Source organism: Cyanistes caeruleus, chromosome 9, assembly GCF_971803275.1.
Source record: "Cyanistes caeruleus chromosome 9, bCyaCae1.hap1.1, whole genome shotgun sequence".
NCBI classification, from domain to species: Eukaryota; Metazoa; Chordata; class Aves; order Passeriformes; family Paridae; genus Cyanistes; species Cyanistes caeruleus.
Genome location: NC_141709.1, coordinates 29,060,994 through 29,087,931, shown reverse-complemented (window position 1 = coordinate 29,087,931; position 26,938 = coordinate 29,060,994). Strand labels below are relative to the sequence as shown.

At 38.4% G+C, this 26,938-nt stretch overlaps 1 protein-coding gene across 3 annotated transcripts in view; it reads right to left on the bottom strand.

Moving 5' to 3' along the window:
- The window catches only part of ZFYVE9 (zinc finger FYVE-type containing 9), a 57,223-nt gene that overhangs the window by 17,633 nt on the left and 12,652 nt on the right, over positions 1 to 26,938 (bottom strand). For all 3 annotated transcript variants that reach the window (XM_023932412.2, XM_086842086.1, XM_086842085.1), the window contains exons 2-10: positions 22,976 to 23,078; positions 18,240 to 18,344; positions 15,400 to 17,462; positions 8,941 to 9,040; positions 5,182 to 5,358; positions 4,685 to 4,848; positions 3,811 to 3,934; positions 2,545 to 2,667; positions 1,248 to 1,403 (exon numbers count right to left, since the gene is read on the bottom strand). In XM_023932412.2, coding sequence (XP_023788180.1) covers positions 1,248 to 1,403; positions 2,545 to 2,667; positions 3,811 to 3,934; positions 4,685 to 4,848; positions 5,182 to 5,358; positions 8,941 to 9,040; positions 15,400 to 17,462; positions 18,240 to 18,309 — 2,977 coding nt within the window. In that variant the 5' untranslated portion in view covers positions 18,310 to 18,344; positions 22,976 to 23,078. The remainder of the gene's footprint in view (positions 1 to 1,247; positions 1,404 to 2,544; positions 2,668 to 3,810; positions 3,935 to 4,684; positions 4,849 to 5,181; positions 5,359 to 8,940; positions 9,041 to 15,399; positions 17,463 to 18,239; positions 18,345 to 22,975; positions 23,079 to 26,938) is intronic.

Sequence of the window (26,938 nt, the reverse complement as noted above, 5' to 3'; positions counted from 1 at the left end):
TTACACAGTAACTGAAGGTGTCTGTCTACTCATCCTTCATGTCTGAAATACAACACACAGCAGATCCTACAAAAAGAAACACACAGTGGAATTCTTCAACAGCGACATTTGGTTTCTGATTAAGAATTGTACAATAGTAAGCAGCTCTTCGCACCAGTGGAATTGTAGGATATCAAATTACTACCACTACAGTACTAAAAAAAGAATTCCAAATACATTATGTAGGAGTTATAAATTATGTATTTCTGTAGTGTAATTATACAGAAATTCATAGCAATGTACACACCAAGCTGGATTTATATCTGCAATATACATATATACACATTTATATACACATGCTTGCCATTTTTCATATCTATCTCCCTCTGAATAACATCATTATAAGACAAAGAAAATGAACTGAGGTTTAGAACAGTAGTTGTTTGCCATGCACACAAGATCCATTATGACATAGGATAATAATACATTCTGAACCTGGCAACCTCTCTGGACAAGCTGACCTTTGTTGTGCGAAGATATTTTAGGAAACAAATATCTTTCATTATTTTATTAAAGTACTGGATTCAATCACTCCAAAGGCATTATGAATGATAGGCAGAACCTCTTGTAAATGTACTTTCAGCACATAAGCTTAATGTGATCCAATTTCTCCTCTGGAAAACAAGCTTTATTTTCTGATCAGTGGAACCAAATACTTGCATTTTTCCTTATGCAAAGGTTTTTGAATTCTAAGGTCCAACAATAATAACTAGAAGTGGAAGCTTATTTACTTAGCAAATGTAAAATGTGCAATGATTTATATAAAAATCTTGCAATCAAGATACAAAAATTCAAAATTCAGGGATGATTTCTGAAATGCTGAACAGTTCATTCTGGGCACACATACATATATTATTTTAAAATATAAATAGGATCTGCATAATGTAGGAATACACACAGGCATTATGAGAATAAAACTTCTGAACTAACTTGTCTGGAGATATTGAACATACTAACCACAAGATTTCTCAGCATTTTCTTTCTGGCTGGAAGATCTTTGGAGCAGTTCCCCAGGTTACCAGCATTTTATTTGGTGAGATCACTAGAGCACTGGATACTGACAACCAACAATTCATTTCCCTATCAACTTTGATCATTATTCTCTTTTATATTTTTTTTATACAAAAAGAGGCATTTGCTGTGACAAAAATGTATCTGACCCTATATGATCATCTATTCAAAGCTTTTTTAGCAGAGAGCATTCCTACCTGCTAAGGCATCCCGGTAAAGTTGCACAAAATGGTTAAAGATATCCTTAGGCAAACATTTCTCATCAGGCAAACACTGCAGGAGAATGACGATCTCCGACTGCCCCACGGCGTGCATCCCCTTCGTGGTGAAACACCAGCACTTCCTGTTCACATCTGCACGGATGGAAATGTGCATCAGCGGAGCAGAATTGCAAAAAGGATGCCTAAATTTCACTGCAGGAAGACAGCTCTTGCAAGGATCAGTTTTACAGCAAGTATTGTTGTGTTATCTGTCACACAGACAAATTACGTCCTACATCTGTTACCGTGAGGGCAAGCACATCCAAAACAAGAGCAGCTCAATAATTCCCAGTTTACAGCTAAGGAAGAGCCAGAGTATTACAGCTCCCAGTCAGATCTTGGGATTAACACCACAGAGCAGACTTTTAGCAGTTTCTATATTCAAATGAAAGGACAGGATTTAAATGTGAATGAAGGAGCCAGGGAACAGGCCAGGCTGCTGGCTGTGTGTACCACTATCCTGACTGCTAAAACAATTTCCAACAGTGATAGCTCTCTCAATATGGAGAGCTGGATGCCAGGTGTCTCCATGAGACCTCACTGTGTTTTTCTGCTTCACAGGAATGTTAATAACAACACATGCTCTGAGCTTCATTTCTTGAGAATACTAAGGTGTTGAATTAAAACCTGTGTCTGTAATATATTACCTTTTTATTCATATGTAAAACATTTTACTGCAATCTAGGAGATGCTGCAAGGTTTATAAACAATTTTTTAATACAAAAAACTGTCCTTCCCAATTTCTCCATCATATTCCTATCCAGCAGAAATCAGCTGAGTCTGCTTCCCCACTCCTTCCTCAGCACAGGTACACAGAGGCACGGGACAGAAAGGGACAGAAGACATACACAGGGGAATGGAACCTCTGCAGTATTATGGGATCCCATCTGCTTTTTCCAGAATGGGATGACAGGGGAATAAGCAAAGCAACCAAAGGAAAGTGGGTAATAAAATACCCTGCCCTACTAAGCTCTACAGGGGACACTGATCTCCAAACATAAGACTGGAGCCTCCATCAATCCAGTTTATATTTTCTACACAAAATTATCTGTTTTGATACCTAAATCACCAGAAAAGGGCTTTTTGCTACTTAATATGGCTCAGTACAAAATTTTCAACCTGTACACGTTTTCAGAGACTATCCTACCTAATAAAAATGCTGCTGTTCCTACTAATAATCTAGATAACATTTCTCCTCTCATAGACTACGACTTATTTAATAATAAACACTTACAATTTACTATTTTTACCATGGACAGCAAATTAGCATTTAAAACAAATACTAGAGGGTCAGGGCCACCATCCTCCAGCTGCTGCATGACAGAGATCTGAGAAGGTCTCTCTTCCACAGCATAGTCTACAAAAGAAACAAACACAATGAAATCCATAAATTACTGGTGCAGACTCTACATTATAATCAGATAACCCCAATTCTAATTCTTTTTACTGTTTTGACCTTTTAAGCAAACATTTAAGTATTGCTGGTTTGATTGTTTCCTGGGCTGGTATTTTCAAACTTCAACAGAATTTATGAGATAGCCTCTGAATACCCCTTAGAAAGGTGCAGCTTGTTTCAGGAAAATAACTATTTTTCAGTATCAGCTAGAGGAGAAAACTGAAATCAGGTTGAGAAATGTGTCACAATGTCAACTGAAATCCCAAATGACAAAGAAGTTAGGAATTGTTACTTAAATCGCAGTAAGGCAGAAGGGCATCAGTCCTGGACTACCATGAACAACTAACACAGGATGGAACAGATCTGTTTTGAAATTAAATGCTGCTCACATTTTGGTTTTGGCACTATACTGAAATAAAAGTTAATAATGTTACTTCCAGCTTAACATTAGAAATGCCCCACGCCAGCAAAATATCTAATAGGAACAACCAAAAAAGAGAAAGTAAGTTCATTCCAGGAATGTATTAAAGGATGTCATAAATCAGACTGTGGAAAGCAATTTTACATAAAGAAATACACATTTCTAATATTTTAAAAATTAGTTTTTAATTTTCTGAAGCTTCCTTCATTTGGATCCTCTATAAGGGGACATCACAATGACTAAAAGCTGCACTGTGGGCCAAGATGTGCAATAGTTTTGTTGAATACAGTGCTTGGGGATGCCTCAGACAGAGCCCATGATCCAACGGAATTTCAGAGAAGGGAATCATGAATATTCATAAGGCTAATTAAAACCTATCTCTGTGTGAAACATTCCCCACAGTCCGATTAGTGAAGAAATTAGCACGTTTCTGGACTGCAGTTAATTTTTTGCTTCGTGTTTTACTTGCTACAGGAGTTTCATTGCAAGGTGGGGCTCTTCCTGGATGCAAATAGGGACCAACTGTGCAAAGGAGTGGCCCAATATTCACCCACGAGTGCTTACTGAGAATTCCTTCAAATACTCAGCACACTGCCAGCATCTTATTTTTAAAATAAACACAGTATCCATTAGGTTATTGCATCTGGTAAGCATAAAAGCTGGCTGCCAATTTATACCCTCACCTCCTTTTACTCCAGTGGAGATGAGAATTGGAGGAAGACCATCTTCAGGAATCAGATTCATTGCGCTGCCAACAGGACTGCCAACCTGAGTTATATTTCCCGAGAATACAGAGGCATTATCAGTCTACAAGAAGCAAACAACAAGGAAGGACAACATTAAAACAACAATAATGATAAAAATGTAAGAGCTGGCTGGCTAAATTATTATAGATGTAGGTGAAGGAGTCTGTGTCTGCTGGAGAAACAGAAGCACCAAGTAATCTGGCTCTGTAACAATACATGATCATGTGATGACTCCTGTATGTGAATTACTGCTAGAAAATCTGCTTAGAGCCTGCACCTCCCTTCTCTAGCACCACACACACCCATTTCTTCACAAAACCTTAATGCACCTATACCCATTTGAACTTTTTGTAGTGTCTTAGTTCCACTTACATGGGGTATGGTGGACTCAACATTGTTAGATTTTATCTGCGCTTTCCTGCATACATCATTTTGTGACAGAGTATTCTTCTGATCCACACCACAATAATCTTATTGTTTCAAACTCCTTACTGACCACAACTCACCTTTTTTAAAGCATCTGTTACACAAATATCCTTCACACACCAGCTGTACAGCCGAACAGTTGGAAGCCACACAGACAACAAACATTCTTAGTGATCTGCCCCCAAAAATCTTCATTTCATTTTTTAAAATATGTTTGTTTCACCACTCTGTAAACATTTAAATAAGGACAACACTTGCTATGCAACATACTAAGACAAGCCTGAACACATTTCGTATACCAGTCTCACTGCAGTCACCACAGCAACTCATACACCACTCATGACCAAGGCAAACGCAAGATTTTGAGCACCAAACATTCCCTTACTTCTGCTGATAAAGTGTTGTTGGGCTTTGATGGATCATGAGACACTGCTAAGGTTCCTGTGGAAGTTGTCCCAGCCACTGTCAGCTTTGCTGCATCAGCAACTTCTCCATTGGGTAAAATCCCATCAGCAAACCAAACACGCCTTTGTTCTCTAGGCTGAGCCACTGGAGAGAATGTAACAAAACAGTGTTTAACATCTCACAGCAACACTGGCTAGGAAACTGGAAAATCTGAGTATAAAACAGAAAAATGGAAAAAATAAATATAAAAATGTGGACTGGAAGGAACTTAAGACATCACCTAGTGCATTCCCTATGGCAGCATCACGTACAGACACAATCACTGAGAACAGTTTATATGTCCTGAAAAACCTGATGTCCCCACAGAGAGCAGGAATAGCACAACTGGCATTAGCCATTATTTGAAAGAATGAAGTGCAGATATTCTTTCCAAATTCTTACTACAGGTAAACTGAAAGAAAAAGGAAGTGCTCTTACCTTCTGCTCCAGGATGCTTTAGAACTCCCACAGGTACCATGACAGTGGGAGGCGGAGAGCTCAGGGCGCCCGAGGCCTGAGCCTGCTGCAAAGGAGGGATAGTAGAACAGTATTCAGCGGGATTGTTAGGGTTAGGGCTCTGGCTTGAGGCACTCATCATGTTCTCCCAGGCTTGAGCTAAAGCAAACAAAGAACAAGAGCCATGAACACAGAGGAAGGTATCTAACAGTCCAAAACACTGTGTTAAGTTCTCAGCTGCTGTTCAGTATGGACCCTGCACTTCCCAAAGAGCATTCCCTTCATGTAACAGCCCAGGAGACTGCAATTAAGCAAGAAAAGCACAAGGAGAAACTGCACTGGCCCCATGCAACAAGTCCATAGAGAAGTATTTTCTGAAAATGATTACAATACATTTGACTTGAGCGATGCTTAGCTCCTCATGCTTCATTTTGTTTCTTCTTCAAAGATTTAACTGAAAACAGTCAATGTGTGTATACATATATATATCACAATGTATGGAGAAATAAACATTCCTACTACAAATGTTTCATAACACACAGAATACTTGAACAGATTTAGCTTTCATTTATGATAAAAAGCACCCTGCATTTCTTTGTGTCCAGGGCAGTTGTGTACAGACCAACAACTTTTATTCTTAACTGTAAAAAAACCTTTATGTTATTAATTTGGAAGGTATGACTTGAGCCTTAACTGGCCAAAAAAACCACGTCAATCTTCCTTGTCAACAGAATCTATCACAGGAAAATCTCCTCTGGTGAGTAAACCAGGCTATCCCCACAGTGCTACATCTTTTTGACCTCTAAGGGAGGCTTGTACCAAGATGCCAGAAAATTCTTATGTGTGCTTGCATCCACAGCCATATTAGTGTGCTACAAATAAATGCATTCTCTGAGTCAGGCATAAATATCATGGCACCTGAGCTCTCAGAGCATGTACATCTTTGGGTTCCTTCAGCTGCAAATTGCTAGAAAACCAAGGTGGAAATAACAAGATAAAAAAAAAACCACAACAAAAAAACCAACCAAAACCAAACCCCAAACAGAACTCAACAGAACATAAACCCTCCTGCTTCCTCCAATTGACCTGCAAAACCAATAGTGAGATGCTTGTCAATGAAAAAGGTATTGGCATTCCAGTTGAGAAAATTACTTGAACCGAAGCACTTTTTAAACAGCAATCCTGTACCAGTTATAGTAAAAGTCCTGAAAGAACAGAGTATTAAAAATGCACAAAGATACATGTCCAGGGCTCCTTTATTAGAAAAGTAAAAGAGCAGTCTTGAAGCTTTCTTTAAATGGAGCAAAGTGCCAAGTCAGCATATCTACCGACTGAAAATACACTAAAAACAGCATTGGAAATTGATGAAACACACAACCTGGCCCTGGAAACATGCCAGAAAACACACAACCCTCCCCTCACACCCAGTCAAACACAAACCAGGTACTGAGCAATCAAACGAAATTATAACCACTTTTACAGTTCTTACCCCTGCTTCCAGGACTATGCAAAGATTAATGCTTAACCTGCTGCACTGACAGGGACAAAAGCCCCAAAACCTGCACTGACAAAGAAACTGGAAGGATCAGGAGGGATGGGATAGAGTCAGGCTACAGGTTAACTAACCAGTAACCCAGAGCATCACCATGAAGCACTGCAGGCAGGGACAGGGACAGAGGGAGACAGGGCAAGCACAGCACTGGCCCTGGAGAGAACCAGGCACTGTTGTTACTGTTTTCTGCCATTAATGTACATCTGCCCTGGCCACAGGACAGAGAGACTTTCAAATGAAATTATAATAATGTGATCAGTTTTATTATGTCTTTTTAAAATAACACTTTGGTTTCAACCAAACTATTTTCAGATTTTTCCCTTCCCCCAGATGAAAATTAATCCTACTCACCACCACAGAGCCAGCTGTCTTTTGCTAAGTGTATTTGTAATTCCTTGTTCTTGAATGAACACCTTGAAATGTTTTCATTTCTCCATCCCAAAATGTAACAGTTTAGAACCTCTTCAGCATCATTACTGGGACTCGTTTTTCATTTCTAGATATTATAACTTAAAATTTCCTGTCACCTTACACATTTGGCCTAGAGTAAGAATTATTAATAACTAAGACCTAGCACTGCACACCAATTAATGTTTAATATTTTTGAAACATTTCATCTTTTTGAATTTTTTTCTGAGAAAATTATATTCCTGTTTAGTAACAGATACTGCCTACTAATTTTATATTCTCATCTCAAGACTAAGCACTCAGTTACTTTCAACCAAACCTGACCCAGTACTCAACTTTGGAAAAAAAATAAAGCTATGACCATAAGTTTAGTGTTTTAGTTTAGATGTTCACCATAGTAAGAGATCTTTCTGAAAACAGCCTAAATAATCCACTATGCAGTAATACATAAAGATACTGCCAAAATTACTTTGTGTGATGCTGACATAAACCACAATTTTCCTAATCCTTGGTAGAATCTTTGCTAAAAGTCTCCAAAGTTTAGCTATACAATTGCAGCAATGGAAATTCCATGATAAACCATCCTGATAATTATTGAACAGTTATCCTAGCAGTTAAAAGTTTGCATTTAGAGCCTGAATTTGTCTGACTTCTCATTCTTCCTTTTACATGTTAGAATGCACCTGTCAGACTTGCCTCTACCACTGAATTCAATTCTGGCATCAAGTTTCAGTAATCTAGATATATATTTATACCCCAGGACCAAGACACCCATTCACCTTCCCACTAATAAGCCCAAATGCCTGGAATTTCTCACGATGAGACAGGTTATCTCATGATTTAAGCACTCACATGGGTCCTCTCTCAACCTAATCCAATTTCTCTGCCTTCTCAATTCAAGACAGAAAAACTGAGCATTGACTCTTCCAGCAGCAGCTGTCTCAGTGTCATGGGCACAACTCAGCTGGACAAATCATCACCCACAGGTAACTACCAGGGTGGGAAGTTCTGGAGATTTTCAAAAGCCTCGAGAGAGTGCTCTGTGTTTGCCCATATTTATAGCATAGCTCTAAAGTGTTACTTCAATAAAGAACAACACACAAAATACATTCCACAGCCCGCTGGTCAAAACCAGAGTCTTTCCTTACACCAAGCAGAGGTGATAGAATTTCCTATCAGTTCTACATGTTAACTTCAGAACTACTTGTGACCTCTCCCATGTTCTCACCAGGCTTTTAGCCACAGCACCACCCTGGGTTCGACACTCTCCAGGGATGTGTTAAAGTAACAATCTAAGCTCAGCCATCCACATTTGTGGACCTGTATTTAGACAAGACTCCTACTCTTACCACCAAGGAGTTAAGAAGAGGAGCTGATTAATTTGTGGATAAATACTACTTTCTCAATCTCATATAGCACATAATCTAGAACAGGCACAACTGCATTACTGTACTCTTTGGCAATTCCATCTAAATGTGTAGCAGGTTATCTACTCAGGCAACAAAGGATACAGAGCACACTTCTGAAGCAGCAGCAAAAAATCCCCAACAGTCACAATTTTTGCAATCCTGGTAGACCACTCCCAAATGAAAGCTTTCAAGCTCACTGCAACCTTACCAGTTTTTCTACTCTTCACAGAGATTCCACACCAGCCTCTCAAGCAACTTTACTGTTTCAGAATACTTACCAATACAAATGAAGTATTTTGATATTTTTCTTTTTAAATGCCCTCATTTAAAAAGCAAGTGAAGTGCCACATCTCAGGTTCCCTCCCCACTCACCATTCATCAGCACTGAGTGGCAGATCACACACACTCTGGCTTCCTTTCGGTCCATGTACAGCAGCTTGCACTTCAGGCTACAGCATGCGGCACAAAACACCTGGAACACAGGGAAAACTGCTCAGGGGTGTGCACAGACATGGGACAAACTTATGGATCTGGACAACTGAGTGCCTGCAAAGCTCTTGAAAAGCAAAATATAGAGGTAAAAAAATCAGTAATTTCCTATTATGATGGTTTGGCATTTAGGGAAGAAAAGCAGAAAACACCGAAGTTAAGGTTCTGAGAGAAGCTGCTGGAGGCTGCTGGGAGTTTCTTCTGTGCTTGAGACCTGGCCAATAGCTGGCCAATTCTGAGAATTGACATTGTTGTTCACCATAGAGAACTGAGATCAACCCTGTGAATACCACCTTTTAAACCTAAGCCCGGGAGTTTCTGGTTCTCTTTGTTTCTGGCTTTGAAAGGTAACAGAGCCGGGCTCCAGCGGCTCCTGGGCAGGGGACAGAGACTGAGAGGCTTTCCCAGTCCCAGGCAGGGCCGGGCTCTCCCTTGGCCCAGCGCTGGGCTGGGGCGGGCCACCGCTGCTCGCCCCACGGCCCACACAGACAGCCCCAGGCTGAAAAAAACCGAGTCCGCTGCTTTTCCAGCCCTGCCGAGCTGAAATCCGACACCACGAATACCCAGCCACGGCTTGAGCAACATTTTAACCCTTTTACTACCCAGATGAGACCTGCAGATTTAATCCTTTTTCCAGAGAGAGGAAAGCGAGTGATTCACATGTAAAGAGACATCAAAGTCAGTGAAAGAAGGAATCAAGCCTCAGATGAGAAGAGAATGAGGAGATGCTTTAATCAGCCAAAATACTCTTTTGTTAAGGCCATGGAGATGGATACCAATGTTCTGAAAAACTCATTTAATTCATTAAAGAGTATTTGGGGGGGCATGAAGTATTTAAAAGTGTAGATCTGAAAAAAGGTAGCCATTGATGAAGCTGAGCAGATGGTGGAGTAGTTGTGATCCCATGAAATGCTGGAACAGAGAGAGAGAAGTGAGAGCTGATGAAGACCCTTGGCCCCAAGGAGGAAAAGAGAAAACCTCTATTCCCAGAGAGGATCACACAGAGAGACGAAGAGAACCTTTGCCTTTGAATAACCCATCCTTAAAATGACCCCCCTTGAGTTCATGGCCCATGAACACACCTCAGAGTGGTGTGAAATGAGAGGAGGGCCTGATGGCAGAGTTTTCCAGACGGCTGGCATCAGGGAAATGAAAAGCCATTAAGAAAAGTTTTCTCATGGAGAACTTTCCACGAAATGACAAAAGAGAACTCCTTTCTCTACAAAGACTGATGAAAAGACGATTGCAAAGTTGGGACTGCTTTAACCACTAAGTTTTGTCTCTGTGTTGTTAGTTGAACAAGGAAAAGGTTGGATGGTGGGGAGGAAGGGTTGCTGGAGGCTTTATTCTGGTTTCTTATTCTTGTAGTTCTATTAATAAACTTTCTTTATTCATTTTAAGTTTTGAGCCTGTTTTGCCCTTCTCCTAATCCATATCTCACAGCAAGAGATGAGTAAGTTGTGTGGTGATTTTTAGCTAGTGTTTTAAAACCACCACACCCATTAAAGCCACAGTGACCAATACCTAGGCAGGGTGCCTGTACTACTTACCCTGATAATTATTTTGTGGAACACATAAATGCATTTTGTCCTGATACTGCACTGTATTGTTTGGCATAAATGACAGTGGGGGTAATAAATATCTACCACATTACAATCCCTCACAGAATTAACAACTTGGGAATTAATTTCAGTCTTAGAAAAAGCATGAGTACTTCTAGAATGAAATAGGAATTCAATGCACAAGTATTACATATATAAGGGACTGCTATGGCACAGATGAATTCAAACTTAATTAACTCTTTGCAGCAGCACAATTCATCTACATGGAATTGGACATTAGAAGGAATTTTTTGGACATCAGGAGGAATTTCTTCACAGAAGGGGTGATTAAACACTGGAATGGGCTGCCCACAGAGGTGCTGGAGTCACTGTCCCTGGAGGTGTTCAAGGAAAGACTGGATGTGGCACTCAGTGCCATGGTCTGGTTGACAGGGTGGTGATCAGTCATAGGCTGGACTTGATGGTCTCAAGAGGTTTTTTCCAACCTAAATAATTCCGTGATTCTATATCAGCAACTCCAGCTGTTTAATCTCTTCATATCTAGCAAGCTGTTCCTGGGTTGATGAGGAACAGTGATTATCAAAATGTTTTAAATGTTTAACATATAAACCAAGACATTTAAGAAAGCTGAATGACATTAGTACTGCAAGAAAATCTTGCTCCATTTCTATAAAAAACCTCATTTTGACATGAATACAAACACCACAGCATCACAACAATAGGGAAAACACAAGAACTGCATTATGTGCACCCTAGCTGCAAAAGGGCCTGGGGCAAAGCCCAGGGAGCACAAAGTACTGTGGAGATGCAGCTGTAGTGCTGCTCCCTCTGCCCTGAACCAGCTCTAAAAACTCCCCAGTCCTGGGCAGGACAGCTTGTTCCTCCAGACAAGCAGAACCATGAAACATGAGTGTGGCTTGTGCACCAAAACACACTTGCATGCAGATATTATGCTACAATAGTAACTGCCTTCTCAAAATCCTGCAGTACATATGCCCTAATGATTTCTTATTTGTTTTAAATAATTATATTGCCTTTATTTAAAAAGAAAAAACAAAACTAAACAGTAGTTCCTCAGGGTTATTTTTCAGGTGATGTGAAGATACTGATGAACATCCATTTCCTGCAGAAAGGTAATGTCACATTCAGGAGATCTAGAAACAGCAGCAGCTGCCTAACAAATGAGTTCAGATATCAAGAGAGAATTTCAAAATTTAATTATGGGTGGATATTATCTCTGCAATTCCCTATGCATTATTATGATCTATAACACTTTTTAAATGAAAAAAAACCACTCCACCACTCCAGCAGCATTATTTCTGTAATATAAACAAGAAGCTACATAGGATTCTTACATATAAATATGTTTAAGCCTAATTAAATTTCAACCAAGTTAAAGATCACACCAAATTATGACTACTTTGCAGCCTGTTACTTGCAGGTTTTTAGTGGCAACTGTTTAAATAAGCAAATATAGGTTCTGAACTCAATATGAGAGTTGAAAATCAAATGTGCAGAAAGTTCAGCCTTGTCTCATTAGAACCAGACTTAATGTTTTCTAATTATGAGAACTCAAACATTTCAAAAACAAAATATAATTAAGCATACACTAGAATTTTAATGCAAAAATAAAATCCACCCTTTCACATCTGTGAAAACCTTTAAAAAAGCAAAGTAAATATACTTGGAAAATCTGATTTCTGCATGCACATCTCAACCCAATTTACAGGTATTCTAGGGAATATTAATAACACCATCACAGTGTATTTCAGAGACATTTGTCATCATTTCAGTTCTCTGGGAGAAACTTCCCAGTCAAAAGTTCATTCAGCATCGAACATGGAAAAATCAATGTCATCAACCATAAATGGAGGCCCAACACAAATTAATATCTAATTTAGGACCATTTTTCAAACAACACATTGTGCATTCATGAAAGCTCCCAAATGCAATGACTTAAATATTAAAAGAGAAAACAGAAGCAATGACAGAATATCCCCACCTCCTCTCTCAGGCTGCATCAGCCTTGAGCAGCAGTAAAGCAGAGAATGCAATCCAGCACAACTGACAAGTCAGACTTGTTATTAACAATCACAAAGTCATTATCTCAGTACATCATGCTATAAAAAAACAACAGAGCAGTGTGAAAGCAATTTTTTATGTTACAAGGGTTTTCAGGTTCACTAGGAGTTGTTAAAGCATTAGTTGCTAGGGGAATTGCTGATTTTTTTTTTAATATTTTAGTGGAAAAATATAGTTTTGGTTGTCAATAAAAAAGATTGCATAAAAATTTTCTGGTTTTCCCATCAAGGGTGATAATTTTATCTGACAACAGAATGTACGTAATACATAACATATAATTTATAAATGTGTTCACACACATTCACTGGGTTCTTAATTTTACCTCAGAATTTACTGGAAGTATATTCGTTTCTATCAATCCAAATGGTTCATATCATCCATTAACTCTGCAATTATTATTCTCAAATTAAAAACCCTGACAGACTTCCCAGTTGCCACTCAACTATTTTTAAATGCAGTGTTTAATCCCAAATGAAACAGATACATTCACCCCTACAAAAATGATTTGTCATGATGCTAATAAAGCTTAAAAGGAAACTGTTGTGCTAAAGCTTGTGTTCAAAATATTTAATCCCATGGCTTCCTTTAGAAACAAATAACTGAAAGAGCTCAAGATGTTGTCTCCCCAGTTCTTTCAGTGCGATTCAGACATTTAACAGTGGAAGCATCCCTGTGGTTCAGTAGTTACCTACACCATGCATGGTTCACAGGACTTGCTCTGGGGCTGGGGCTGGTGACCAGAAAGCAGGAGCAGACAGCTGAGAACTGGGATTTCTCAAGCCACTGCAGCCACATTCATCAGAGCTTGTCTGTCAAAGCTCTGGTCTCTCTCTGCCCAGAATCTTTACAGGAATTAAGGCTGTAAAGCAATTTGCAGTAAGTGCTAAGTATTATTTGACTTACAGTGAACCTTAGCATTTATTAATGAGTCCTTTCTGCCACATCTTTTGGTTGCACTTGTGCAAATTTGGTCCAGACAAACATTTGCTAACAAAAGTTTCTAAAAACAATCCATTCTAAGTCTACTGAGTCAGTTTGTCTACTGAACAAAGGGATTTTTTTTATTTTATCCATTTCCCACATATAATCAAAAAACCCCACTGGCACTGGTGGTTCTTCTCAAGGTTTGTCAGAGGAATGTAAAAAGAAAAAACACAAAGAAATTTTGGGCCTTGTTCCATCATTGCATGCTTTATCCATTTACAGATACTTTAATTTTCTGCATTTGTGCAATTCAGGGTTTCAGTCATTACAGAGAAGCAATTAAATCCAAGCAATAAACTTGTTTAAAACACAAAAGTAAGTAGAAAATTTTACTGCACATGAAAATTGAAGTCATGTTTGTTCAACTGAAAAAAAAAATTACCTAAATAACAGTATAAGTTAAACATCAAAGCTAAAATCATGGACAGTTCTTTAACTTCCATGACTTACAGATTCTTCTTAACTGCCATGAGAAGAATGAGGCCCCTGAAATAACCCAAAAGCACTTTATGTGAGTACACTGAAGGCAGGTATGTGCTTTATGTGATGCTCATTGATCACCTGTGGTTATTGGCTCCACATCAGGACTTTCACTGCAGCCAAGCTGCAACAGGATGGGCAGAACCAACTGGACGTCCTGGAGCAATGCACAAGGAAATGTCTGCTTAGCTTTTAGAAGTGTCCTGGGAAAGACTGCTCAGCACTTCTCCAGTGAGAGACTGAGTGCTGTGCATTCTGGTTCCTTAAGGGACAAAAGGGACATGTGTTCCATCTCACAGGAGCAAGCCTTGGGGTTCTGCTGGGCTGCTTCCAGAGCCAGTTGGCATAATGGCTGAACCAAATCTTTATTCTAGTTCTCACTGGTTTTAGTATTCCTTTTTACAATATTCATTAATACCTAATTGAGAACAGTGTTAGTTAACTGCTTTTGAATCATCATTTATTTTTTCCCTGAGTTCCTATTTATGTCACTGACATGCATTTCCATAAAAGATATTTGGAAATACTTTAAAAGTTAATAATTTACTATAAACTCATCACATAAGAATCTGAGTTCACCTAGATGACATACATAAAATTTTAAAACACCCTCAACAGTTAAGTATTTCTTACACAAGAAAAAGTGATATAGAAATTATGCTTTAATTGTCTTCATTATGACATTTCTCACCATGTGGATATACACCAAGTTACAGTTAACCACTTTTTTTTTTCCCCAGGAGCAAATGTTTAAAAACATGATAGCACTATTTAAAATAATGTAAGCAATATGAGAATAGCAAAGAAGACTGAGAAGAACTGAGCTGATCAGCCATGTAAACCAGCAGGAATGCCAGCAAACCAACAGCCCACTCCCAATGCACAAGTTTGTTTCAGTAACTTTAATGGGATTATTGATGCAGTAATTTCTGTAAAGCAGTTTCCTGCACTTAGTCATTTTATAAGAGCTCTGACATAAACCCAAGGATGATGATCACTGCAATCAACAAATACAACTGCTCATTTAGACTAAGAACAATTAGTTATTCTTTATTGTCACCCTAAATAGATCACAGCTCAGAAATTCCCATTTCTGCTTCACTCAGACACAGCTTTTTAGTAAGAGATGCCACAGGTAACTATATCCAGTAGCTTAGCAAGCCCTCTGATGCGATGTTATGCAGTATCAGGGAAAAAAGGGTGCTTTGAACTTATTCACAAAAGATGAACTTACCTTCCCACAGGCTCTGCAATGGTGCCTTCTTTTGGTGAATGTAAATCTGGCCTCACATTTCATACAGTTTGGTGCTTGAGAATCTGGAACCCACACTGGAGCAACCTCACCCAAAGTTGTAAAAGGCTTTCTGGCTGGAGCTCCAAACTGACCAGCTCTGAGATCATTATCTGGACTATCTGGGGCTGCTGCAAGGCACGAACTATTAGAGACTCCAGATTCATACTCGTCCAAATGTTCCCCATTAGAACCAGTACCAGAGGCATTTGAAGATGTTTCACCAGGAAACATGTCTGCTGTATCCCCTAACTGTGTCTTACCAAAGACATTTTTGTTTTTACTATTACCTCCACAATTTGGGGGAATAACATCATTTTGTAAGTGGTCCGACAATGGCTTCGGAATCTGCAGTTTCAGATTTGTGGGCTGCTTAGGTCTTGCACCACCAAAAGGAACACTGATATATTGCAGGTTAGTCACTGGTTTTGGTGAAGTCTGCCCTTGCATGGATGAAACCTGACTACAAAGATTATGCAAATAATTTTTCTTTATGTGGTCACCAGTGCTGTTTAAAATAAGACCACTCCCTTCTGTGGTCTCATTTCCTCTCTGTTCATAAACATTAGTGTAACATTCTGACTTGCTCTCCTCAATCTCCTTTTCCTCTGTTACCGAGTCTTCCTTGGAGGGTAAAGTCTTTGGAACATGAGCAACAACTGGGTTCTGCATTCCATAGGAATCACAACCATTAGACAGAGAGCTTGCTGCTGATGTAGCCATCACATCAGAGAGCCTGGACACTCCAAGCTCATCTGTATCAGACCCTTTTAAGTCTATGCCTGCCTCCAGTACCCCATCTTCATCTTCTCTGCTATTCCCACATGCATCATCAGGCTGTTTGGTCTGCAAAAGTCTTTCATTCTCTCCTAGAGTTTGCTTATTATTCATCTCATTCAACTTTGTCAGCTCCCAATTAGTCATCTCCTGAGATTCAGGGTAACATTCTGCCATGCTGTGCAATTCCGTTGTGCCGAGATTTTTATCACATTCAATGACTTCGCTTTCAGTGGCACTAACATCCTCTGCAACACATTCCTTGTAATTGCCACTTCCAGCCACGTTAGGTTGACAGGTTTCGGTGAGCCCAGATAGCCTAGACTGCAACTGCTCAGTTGTTTCCTGTTCTACAATTAAGCTTCCACTACTGGAACCAGAAGAGTTTTTAGCTTCTAGATCTGCTCTCTGAGGAATGGCTTTACTAGTGAAATTTTCAACTGACGCACAATTTTCTTGCATTTTAGCAGTACCATCAGCTGGTCTCTGCAAGAGAGTCACTGCATTGATCCCTGCAGTTGTAGCTTCTGAAAACAGCAAATCTTTACTCATATTAAAATCCTCCTTTAATCGAGAGGAGGGGCATGCAGCGGTCAGGCTTTCAGATGAAGCATTAATCAAATGACTTACAGAGTCATCTTCAGTGCACAGCCTGTTTACTTGCTTTTCTGTATCAATATCCTTTTCTGTGGATCCATTTACAGTAACGCTAAACTGGTCACTCTGTCGGTTTTCATTATCCAGTGTAAAGCTAATAGAGTCCATTAGGGACTGACTGTTGTAATTTGTACAATCCACCACATCACCACTTTGTAGTGTTCTTCTGTCACAGTTGTGCATGACTGCCACCACTAGCACACTTTTCTCCTCTGGCAAGCAAGCTGTGTTTCCACATTTCTTTTCTCCTGCTTCCACAGAGTTACACTGATCATCCCGATTACTATTTCTTTTAATCAACTGATCATCTGCTGCTGCCTGATCGTCAATCCACATGACTGGGGTCTCTGGGCTTATGCTAAAATCCTTTCCATTAGCACAGTGATCTCCTCCTCCTGTTGGTGTAGTCACTGAGTGGGACAAGGAGAAAGACTTTAATCTCTGCTGACATTCATTAGGAGTTGTAGCTTCGTTCACGTTGGCCACAGTCGAGTTGAATGACAGGTGACGAGAAGGTGGATCTAGAATCTGATTCCACTTTGCACCCAGCAGAGTAGGTGAAACAGCGGCATCTAAAAAAGGGTTTAAACAAGAAAACTTACTGTCATATTAAAGCTATAGGTTCTATTAATCCTGCTGCATAGAATGTCTCAAATACAAATGCAGAAGTGTTCAAATACAGGCACAAAAATGAAGCTCACCTGCCATAACCAACATCCTTGGTTAACCATCAGTAGTGTAATTCCATAATGCTTTTGGAACTCAAGAAGTTTAGAGCTACCCCAATTAGTATCAGGTTGAATTTGCAAAAGCAACTTTAAAGTATTGATTAATATATTTCAGACAGCTAGAAGTGCCTAGAAAGATTCTCACCCTCATAAAATGAACAGTTCAACTTCCTTGACAGCAAAGAATTACCAATTAGACTAAGTAAAAAAATTTAGTGCTTTGAACATGATAACCTTCATTATATGATTTATGTGACCTAATAAAACATTTCTGCAAAAGAGACTTAAAATAAGTTTTGCTTGATTTGTTTAAAATAAATGATTTAAATATTGCTACTAAGATTAAGCTTCATAAAACCTTTCTTTAAAAATATACAGCACATTTGCTTTTAAAAGAGTAAGAAATCTTACAAAGGTAAACAAGGTGAATGGAAGCGGAATAGAATGCTACTAAGAAATGCTGAAGACATACCATGCAAAATTAACAGATGTGTTTTGTAAATTCTGAGATTAATTTGCAACTCAGACCCACAAAGGGTATCACAGATCTCCCCCTCTTCTATACGATTCTCTGTAGAAGACATCTGATGTGCCTCTACAATCCTGTTCAAAATGACTCACCTTCGTTTTGCTCAAATTCATCTAAAACCTTATCAAGGTTATATGCCTCTGCTTGGAAATAGTTCTCCATTTGTCAGGGAACGACCACCAGATCCTTGTCTAAACCTGCCAGAGAACAAATTACAATCAGATGCTTAACCTTCAGTTGCAGTGTTCCATTACATATTGTCCTGATATAAGGGGAAAATCAAATTTTTGTAAATCAAATTCTACATACATTACAGACATAAAAGTATTTTCCAGGAATAAAAATTGTGTTCTTAAACTTGCTTCATTCAGATTAACAACCTCCCCAAACTTGCTTTGGATTTTATTACTTCCAGTATCACATTAAAGTGTCTGGCCATCAGGAGCACCATAATGCTGAGCCAAACTGCTGTGACTCCAGTCTAAAGGAAAAAAACCAGTCTGGAGAACCAGAAAGGCCAACTAAAAAATCTGAAGACCTGACTTTCAGATCTGTGCTATTACCAATTAGTTCATGTGGCTTTGAACAAGGAGTTTAAACTCCCTGTGCTTCTGATTTTTTAATGTACAGCAGGCTAGCAGTACTCCGTGTCAGTCCTCATTTCGCTCGAGATGCTTCAAAGATTCATACTTGTAAAAGTTGTTAAGGCACTTAATGGGTGTTACTTGAATTGTGCTGTCTCTTAAAATGTCTACTTTAATAATTCCTGTTTGCCTGAAAGGCAGCCACTGGAAATCTAGCAAAATGCACAGAAGTAAATAGTCTCATCAAGAGAAAATGTTCTCAGGGTAGAAAAGAAGATTACAAGAGAGAAATGAGGGGAAAAAAGTGCCAAACCAAAGCCAGAAACCCAACCCTGAATCATTACATAACTATCTTCACATAATAAGTAATATTTTGCCCTACCAGCAGTAACATGGACTCCTCACTACCACAGTCTTGTAGCAACAAGACAGCCTGATTCATTTTTTCCAAATATTCACTACCAGCAGAGACATTTTCAGTAGAAAATGTGTGCCATAACCTATAAACCAGAGAGACCTTGATTTGATCTCTTCTCTGAAAATCATCCAAAATAGCCTTATTCTCTTCAGAGTTGACTTTCACTGTTGTGAAATAAGGCAACAGAGGAGGAGAGGGTGAGAACCTTGTTTTGCAGCATGAAGCAGTGTTAGACCTGACGGCTCAGTTAAAAACCTACTTTTTTTTCCACAGAGACACAACACATTAGAGGAAGTTTCCAATTTAAAACAATACTTTACCATTTCCCCAAGTATCTGGATTTGAGGAAAACATCAATCATCTTTATTTCCATTACTATAACTTTTTCTATTTATGAATTTACAAATTATAAATATTTACAGTACAACAGTTTTGTATTTATTATGGGCAACAACTGCAGTTATGTTATTGACAGGAAAAAGACTGCATTAAAATATTACAAAATGCAGAGTTCAAGTTCTCAAGATTACCTTAAAATTTGATACATGGTTGTTTTAAAAGATGATCATGATACAACATAAATACACTGCTATTTAATATAATTAGACTAAGGCATGTGTTAAAGATACACACAGAATTTAGTTTTAAAGAAAATTAATCTAAAACTAACTTAGAATTGCAATAAGCATCAACAGAAAAAAGACCATTTGCAAAATAATTCCAAGATAAACGAGACTTGTCATCTGACATGCTCCTAGATTTGTTCTCTGTTCTGGGATTTTAGATTAACTCCTTCTGCAAGGAAAATAGATGATTTGCAGTATCATTTACTGTGCACAGAGCATAACATAAGCAATGGAAAGCTGCCCACCCTGATCACCAGCTGCATTTCAGGAGTCTCAAAAAGTTGGACTGCTTCGTACAAAATACCAGGTGATTTCACATCCATTTATAATGTATTTAATTTACATTATAATGGTAACATTGCTCCTAGCAAATAATTGATGAAGACATGTATAATTATTCCTAGGCAAAGTTCTGCTACTAGGGTCAATGATGCAAAGAGTATTTGTCAGTGAGGCACTGCAAGACAGAAAAATGTCATAAAAAATTTTTGTGCTCATGAGTTCCAATTGAAGAGAGAAAAGACCTTTTATACCACTATTGTTATTTCACTCACTGATGTACCAGGATATATGGAGAGCCCTTTATTTTTAAACTCATAGTCACTAAGCTGACAGCCACTCTAAATGAGATCTCATTGTCTGTTGCAGCAGGTATTTCTCAGAAAAGGTCAGCTGCAAATCTTCAGGTCTAACATCTAAAATTATTATTATTACATAAAAGAACACAACAACCCCTCAAGCTTTTCTGCAAGTTTCTGCCAAGGGCAAAACACACTGCCAAATCCACAGAAGTCCTTAATGTCCTCTCCTCTGTCTGACAGTAAAGGAGGATGAGTACTCATGTTCCTAACAGATATCAGCAAGGCTTCCTGATTGTCAGCAACTCACGTATTTGCCAGTTGAAGATCTAATGCTTCAACTCTCCATAGCCAGCAATTCAAGATCAAAATAAAAAATAAAATGCTCTAACACAGCATGCTGTAATAATTGAGTAGCTGTCTTCCCTGTGGCTTAGAATTTAATTTTATTTTTAATATTTTTATTAAATGCCCAAGCTAAATAAAAAGCATATTCCTTTACAGGTCTTTTGAAGCTTCTCAGTGCATCTCACATGTACCACTATAAAAGTTTGGAAGACTTTTAGAATTACTCTAATCCCAAAGTTCCTCTGAGTACAGACGTTGGCATAACATTTTTTAAAGGATCCTTAATAGTTGTGAAACTCCGTAGCATTGCTCAAATATCCCAATATTTGATGCCAAATATCATGGCACAGAGAGAAACTGATGAGCAAACACACAACTCTAGAAAAAGGAGAATAAAAACATGAGCAAATCAAAAAGAAGTTTCAGTGGTAATTTTAGCTGTATGCCACGAAAAAGGAGATACTTCCTAAATTACTGTATATTGGGATGAACAATATGAAGGAGAGGATCTTGTACCACTGCAAGGAAAAGGAAGCATAAACCATCAATAAGTAAAAAACAAGAGATTTTTTTCAAAAATATTATTTTCAAAAATACAGTCCTCCATGAAAAGATTTGGCAGAAAATACTAATTATGGAAAAAATAGTAAAATTTTTTGTTTTAATCTGTATACAAAAAAGATTAATACAATAGTTACTATCCACTAGCATGTAAGTACAGAACTCAAGATCAGTTGTTACCCATTGCAGAGCCATCTTCTGTCTTTCAGGGCAAAGTGCTAATTAAAACATGCAGCCTGTCAAATCAGATTATTTTCAAGCTCCTGTTGGATCACAGATCATGCATAATTCAGAAAGTGTGTTTTACTTATCAATTTCTTCATAACAACAGCATGGGCTTGTCATCTTCTTAATTTCTGAAACTTAGGAACTTACATTCCACGAAGCTTACATGCTTTACTCTCCCTTGATGTCTAAATTTAAAGGTGCACGTACCAGAAATGTGTGTGTCATATCTACCCAGAATTACTGCCCTTGTCATCACAGCATTCAGACACAACACAAACTTCAGCTGCATAGTGGGGAAGAGAAGGAGACAGAAGTAAAGGACAGAAAAACCTTCCTTAAAATTAGGTGTTATTCTGAACAGGTTTAGCCTTGGAGACTGCCTCTGAAGAGAGCTCAGATATCACACAAGCCAGTTTGCTCCTGGGAAATGAACTGTACAAGAGACTGGCCTTGTGTTATACCTGCAAAGCAGCCAGACTCATATTTGTGTGGGCTCTATGATAAGGGATTATGTAACACATGATCTCCTGCACTGCACATCCTAAATTATCCTTGGGATAAGTTTTCACCACGGGAACTGACAGTCTTTAGTCTTCCAAGTTGTCTCTAACAGTGGATGATCAGTTCACAATCACATTAAAACACTGTAATAAAAAATGCACTGAAAGGAAATAATACTGACATTCAACTACTGGCCTCCCAGCAAACACCTAAAAACCAGAGAATATGTAAAGAAGCAGAACAGGATCTCAGGATATTCTGTCATGCTGTCCTGTAGAGACAACTCTTTCCAGATCAAACTGTGAACCTACAAGTTTCAGAAATCTCTTACTAAACAAAATGCTCAAATACTTTATTATAGTCCTCAGAAAAAATACCCATGAGAAGCTCCTAAGATGCAAGTCACAAAGGGCATGATCAAACTGAAACCAAACATTGCTCATTCATCTTGATAAAAGTCACACATCCAGAAAACGTCATTTTCCCATAGCATGAGAGCACAGAAGTTCAGATTGACTGGACAGACGGATTTATTAGATCCAGGGCTCCTGGAGACTTCCTCCAACCCCAACAAACAATGGTCAAGTGCACATCTTGTTCCAGCTCCCTTCGGCGATCTGCGTGTTACCTGTCCCCACGAGCCGGGCACCTCTGCTGTAATGAACACTTTGTTCAGAGTTGAGCAATAGCTTTATTTAGAATTGATGAGATCTGGCTACAGCACAGACTGAGAAAGAAAGACTTTGCCCGCCTTCCCCCTCTCCCAAACAAATAAGACACAATCTTTGCTCTAAAATGGGGCAATTACTTTCAGTAAAAAACAAACCAACAAATTGCTAAAAATACTCCATCATCTTCTATATAAGAGATCCATCCATATACAAAAGTGTATGTACGTAAATATATACCCATAAGAATGCATAAAAAACATTTCAGGTGCAGAACTCTGAATTATTTTATTCTAAAGCAGAACTTGCCTCTTACCTTTTTCTTAAACATATGCTAAGAAACGAATGGCCCTGTGCCTTCTCATGATGACTGCAGCACAACCAGCCAGTTCCGCTGAATCAGGGTATTCTACCTGATCCTAAAAAGAAAATACAAACATGTATTTTATGATTGTTAATTCTGCCACAAACCATGTTCTTTTCAACACATGACTGCAGCTAGCAAGGCATATTTGGCAAATGCTGCAAGCTACAGATGATTTGGATTACATCTGCAGCTTTAAATTCAGAGATGTGTGTGCACTATGCCACTATTGCTCTCCAATAGTCTGGTGAAAAATGTTGCTTATAAAAACCACATTGCTACCTACCTGTTATTATTCTTCATTTAACTGTAAACCCTCAATGTAACACAGCAACTCCAACTGTTCTTGTATTCCTGATGACCTTGACTGTAACAATTTATAAAACTAGTCTCTGAAATAAACTATATTATACTACAATAGGCCTTCCAAAAATAAAGAGATAGTAGCTTTAACAGTCAACAAAAATTCACAACCCCCTGAATTCTGTAAATTGTATTCATCAGCTTCCCACTGATTTTGTTACAGCTAAACAACAGGTTTTGTCTTCAAATTATTCCCCCTACAATCTTAGGCTTCCTTCATTTCCTAAAGGCTTCTTCTCACAAAACCCACAACAGCACCAACCTTCAGTAACAGGGAGGACCCAAGAGAAAAAAAAAGTCATCAGAGGAAACTTTTGTTCTTTAATCCACAGCATTTCTATAGGTCAGGTGCTCATTTTCCCAGCTGCATCCTAACAGCCAACATAGCTCAAAAATCCAACACAGCCATGGGCAGAGAAAATAGAAACTAGTTTATGACAAACAGTGCAACAAGAAAAGGAATGAGATACGTTAAATTAATTTTTAAGGTTTTCTAGCACTGACATTTTGACCTGTTAGGTAGTTGAAATATTTATTAGTACACTGATGAAGCTGCAACACGTGTTAGAAAAAAATCTTAAAGCTCCAGCAAAATTAATAGTGCTTAAAAAAAAAAAAAATCAGCTCTCCATGCATGAAAGCAATATTCAGTGTTACACTAAATTTTTCCCAGGGTTGTTTATTATTCTTTTCAGAAATAAGCTACAGTAATAATTCCAGGAAACTAATGAACTGAACAGTAGCACTCCGAGTAGTACTGTTTCCAAACTCAGAATCCCACAGCTTTGAATGCCAGCAGAACTCTTCCTGTATACAAGTAAAATTTCTGATGTTTTGTATATTTCTACCGCTATGATTGAAAATTAATTTTGGTTATCTGGGAAATGATAGATGTTACAACATTGCTACAAAATTCTCCAGATAGGCTTCACATACATACAAAAACAGAAGTGGAGGAAATTTAATTCCTCTGAAAGGCTTCAAACTAAGCATTTTCAAAGGGATGTGAAGTACATGTGGCAGCAGGGAAGGTTTTCTGTACCACCACTGTGTCCCCTCCCAGCCTGTAGTGCAGGAAAATGATTCAGTTTTCATGACTCCTTTGAAAAGACAAATCAATTAATGACAATTCTGTTGGTGATTTATGGCAAGGCCTGTCAGCTGCATCATGAACATCACATGAGCCAGTCATACATTAACCACAAAGTTCAACCTTCCCTGATCAGAAATGGATCAGCCCTAGCAACCCACAGCTGAAACGAGCTGTGCTGACACCCGTGCTCTAAGCCAGCAAACCTTCCAGGCAAGCAATATTCAGGGCAACAGCACAGCTTTATTATTCATTGTTTTTATTCTGCTCCTCTTTCCTTATTCCATTCTTCCCAGGTAATGACTTTTTGGTGCGTAACCACTCAACAGAGAAGAACACAGATCAAATCAATCACTGCCAGTCTCAAAAGTAAGCTTTGAAGAGATATTACCTGGAGGTCCTGGAGCTTTTTGTTTACAGTTCAACATTTACTCTCAGCAGCCATTTCCCCTTACAAAGATCAGTGCAAAAATCAAAGAATGCTTACAGGTATGAACATAGTATATTTAAACAAAAAGCAAGTAAAAAAAAAAGTAAACTATAACATTTGGATTTCATGAAAAAAATGAAGAAGTTTGCAACAGAGCCAAATTCTTTTTTCAGTAAGGATTTAATATAAGAGAAGTATATTTAAATGAAAATCAAGGGCAAGGAATAACTACAAATGAGAGCCAAGAATACTCACAACAACATATAACCTAGTGATTATTAGGTTTCCTCTGAATCACACACACTGCTAAAAAAGGGTTCCATCACACTTGTAAAGAATACATACATTTCTACCTAAAAATTATGGGCCCACTATGACCTAAGATCACTGCAAATGAAGGAGGCCCAGTGTCCCTGCTGTCCCAGTTTGCTACTTGGAGCATTTCAGTTCCTTATCTCTTCTGCTGGTGGTTGCCTGAGCTCCTCTGTCTCCTGCCCTACAGTGGTGTCACTCAGGTGCTGCTTTGGTTGTACCCTGCATGTCTGATTTCCCTCAGGAGCTCCAAGAAGGCGACTACCAATTACTGCAAAAGCAAAACAAGAAATTGAAGAGAAATTTGACAAGCAGAGACGTGCTCAGAATAAGAAAGGATGAAGAACAGAGGAAGAGAACACTAAAAATACAAAATTAGAAATATCTTCTACAAAATAGAATGTAAAAAATGTTTACAACATTAAATGAAAGTAATCTGAACTAGCAGAAACTGGAATAGATTATAATAAATGGAAAGAGACTGAAAAAGAAGCAATTTTGATACTATGGTAAAAAAATGCAAAAAATGCTCAAAGCATGAGGAGATGCTAAAAAATGCTTCCATCTACTGGCAAGGATCCAACTCTTAACTACACTACAGATCCTCTATAATGTGCTACCAGTGAGAAGATGTCTTTGAGTAGGCAGGGAGACATTTGCAGCCATTTTAAGGCACTTTATTATTGCTAGATTAGTTGAACTAGGCATTATCTTAAATGCAAATCCAGATTTCAACACTGGTATCTTCACTTCCTACCTTGTCTACACTTTGGAAGTATCAGATGGGAGATTCAGAGACTACAGACAGGGGATATGTTCAGGCCCCAATTCTGCAAGAAAATACAAACTACAACAAGAAATACCATAGCAGGGGGTTACATTAACAGGAAATCAATGTACTTGAACAAGGGAAGAGACAAGTAGAAAGTTTCAGGACACACATCAGTAATGTAAAACTATTTTATCTGATCAAGCAATGTGGAACTTAAAACCTTCACAAATGGAAAAGGGGGTTCTTCACTCAAACACAAGTGTAATGCTTGCAATAATGGTGGTTTACCACATGCCCAACAATTTTGTCCCCAGATATGGAGTTCTTTCTACCTAGCACCTGCCAAATGAAGGGAAGGGCAGGCATTACAAAGTGTTTGTGACACAGCAGTAGCAATATCTGTCATATACATGAAAATGCCTGCAATAGCAAGGACTTCAGATTAGGCCCCAAATTAAACATTCTAAAATTAAGTGTTTTATTAATAAATTAAAGAAGTAGTTGTTCAATGCAACCAGAAAAAAAAAAAAGAAAGAAAAACAAAATAATTGTTTTCAAAATTCTAAGTTATTAAAGAAAACTCAGCAAATGACAAGATTTTTTTTTTAAATACATGGTCTATACCACAGCTCAGATTAGAAAATCTAATTAAAACTCAACATAAGTCCATTTAGTAAGAAATACTAAATACAGCTGCAAAAATGAAATGTAACAAAGAAGATACAGTTGCTGCTAATCCTTTCCCTGCACCAAAAGCTCAAGATGACCTAGCATCCTTCAGCTTTACTTTCCATAATTTGCTGATGTTCCTACTACTCAATGTAAATGCACACAAGAGCAGGCTGGGGCATGGCAGGCTATTTCTGTGTAACACAACACTGTACCAGCTCACTACCCATGAATGCTGACAAAAGAAAAACTATTGCAATGTTGCATCGGATTGTCTTT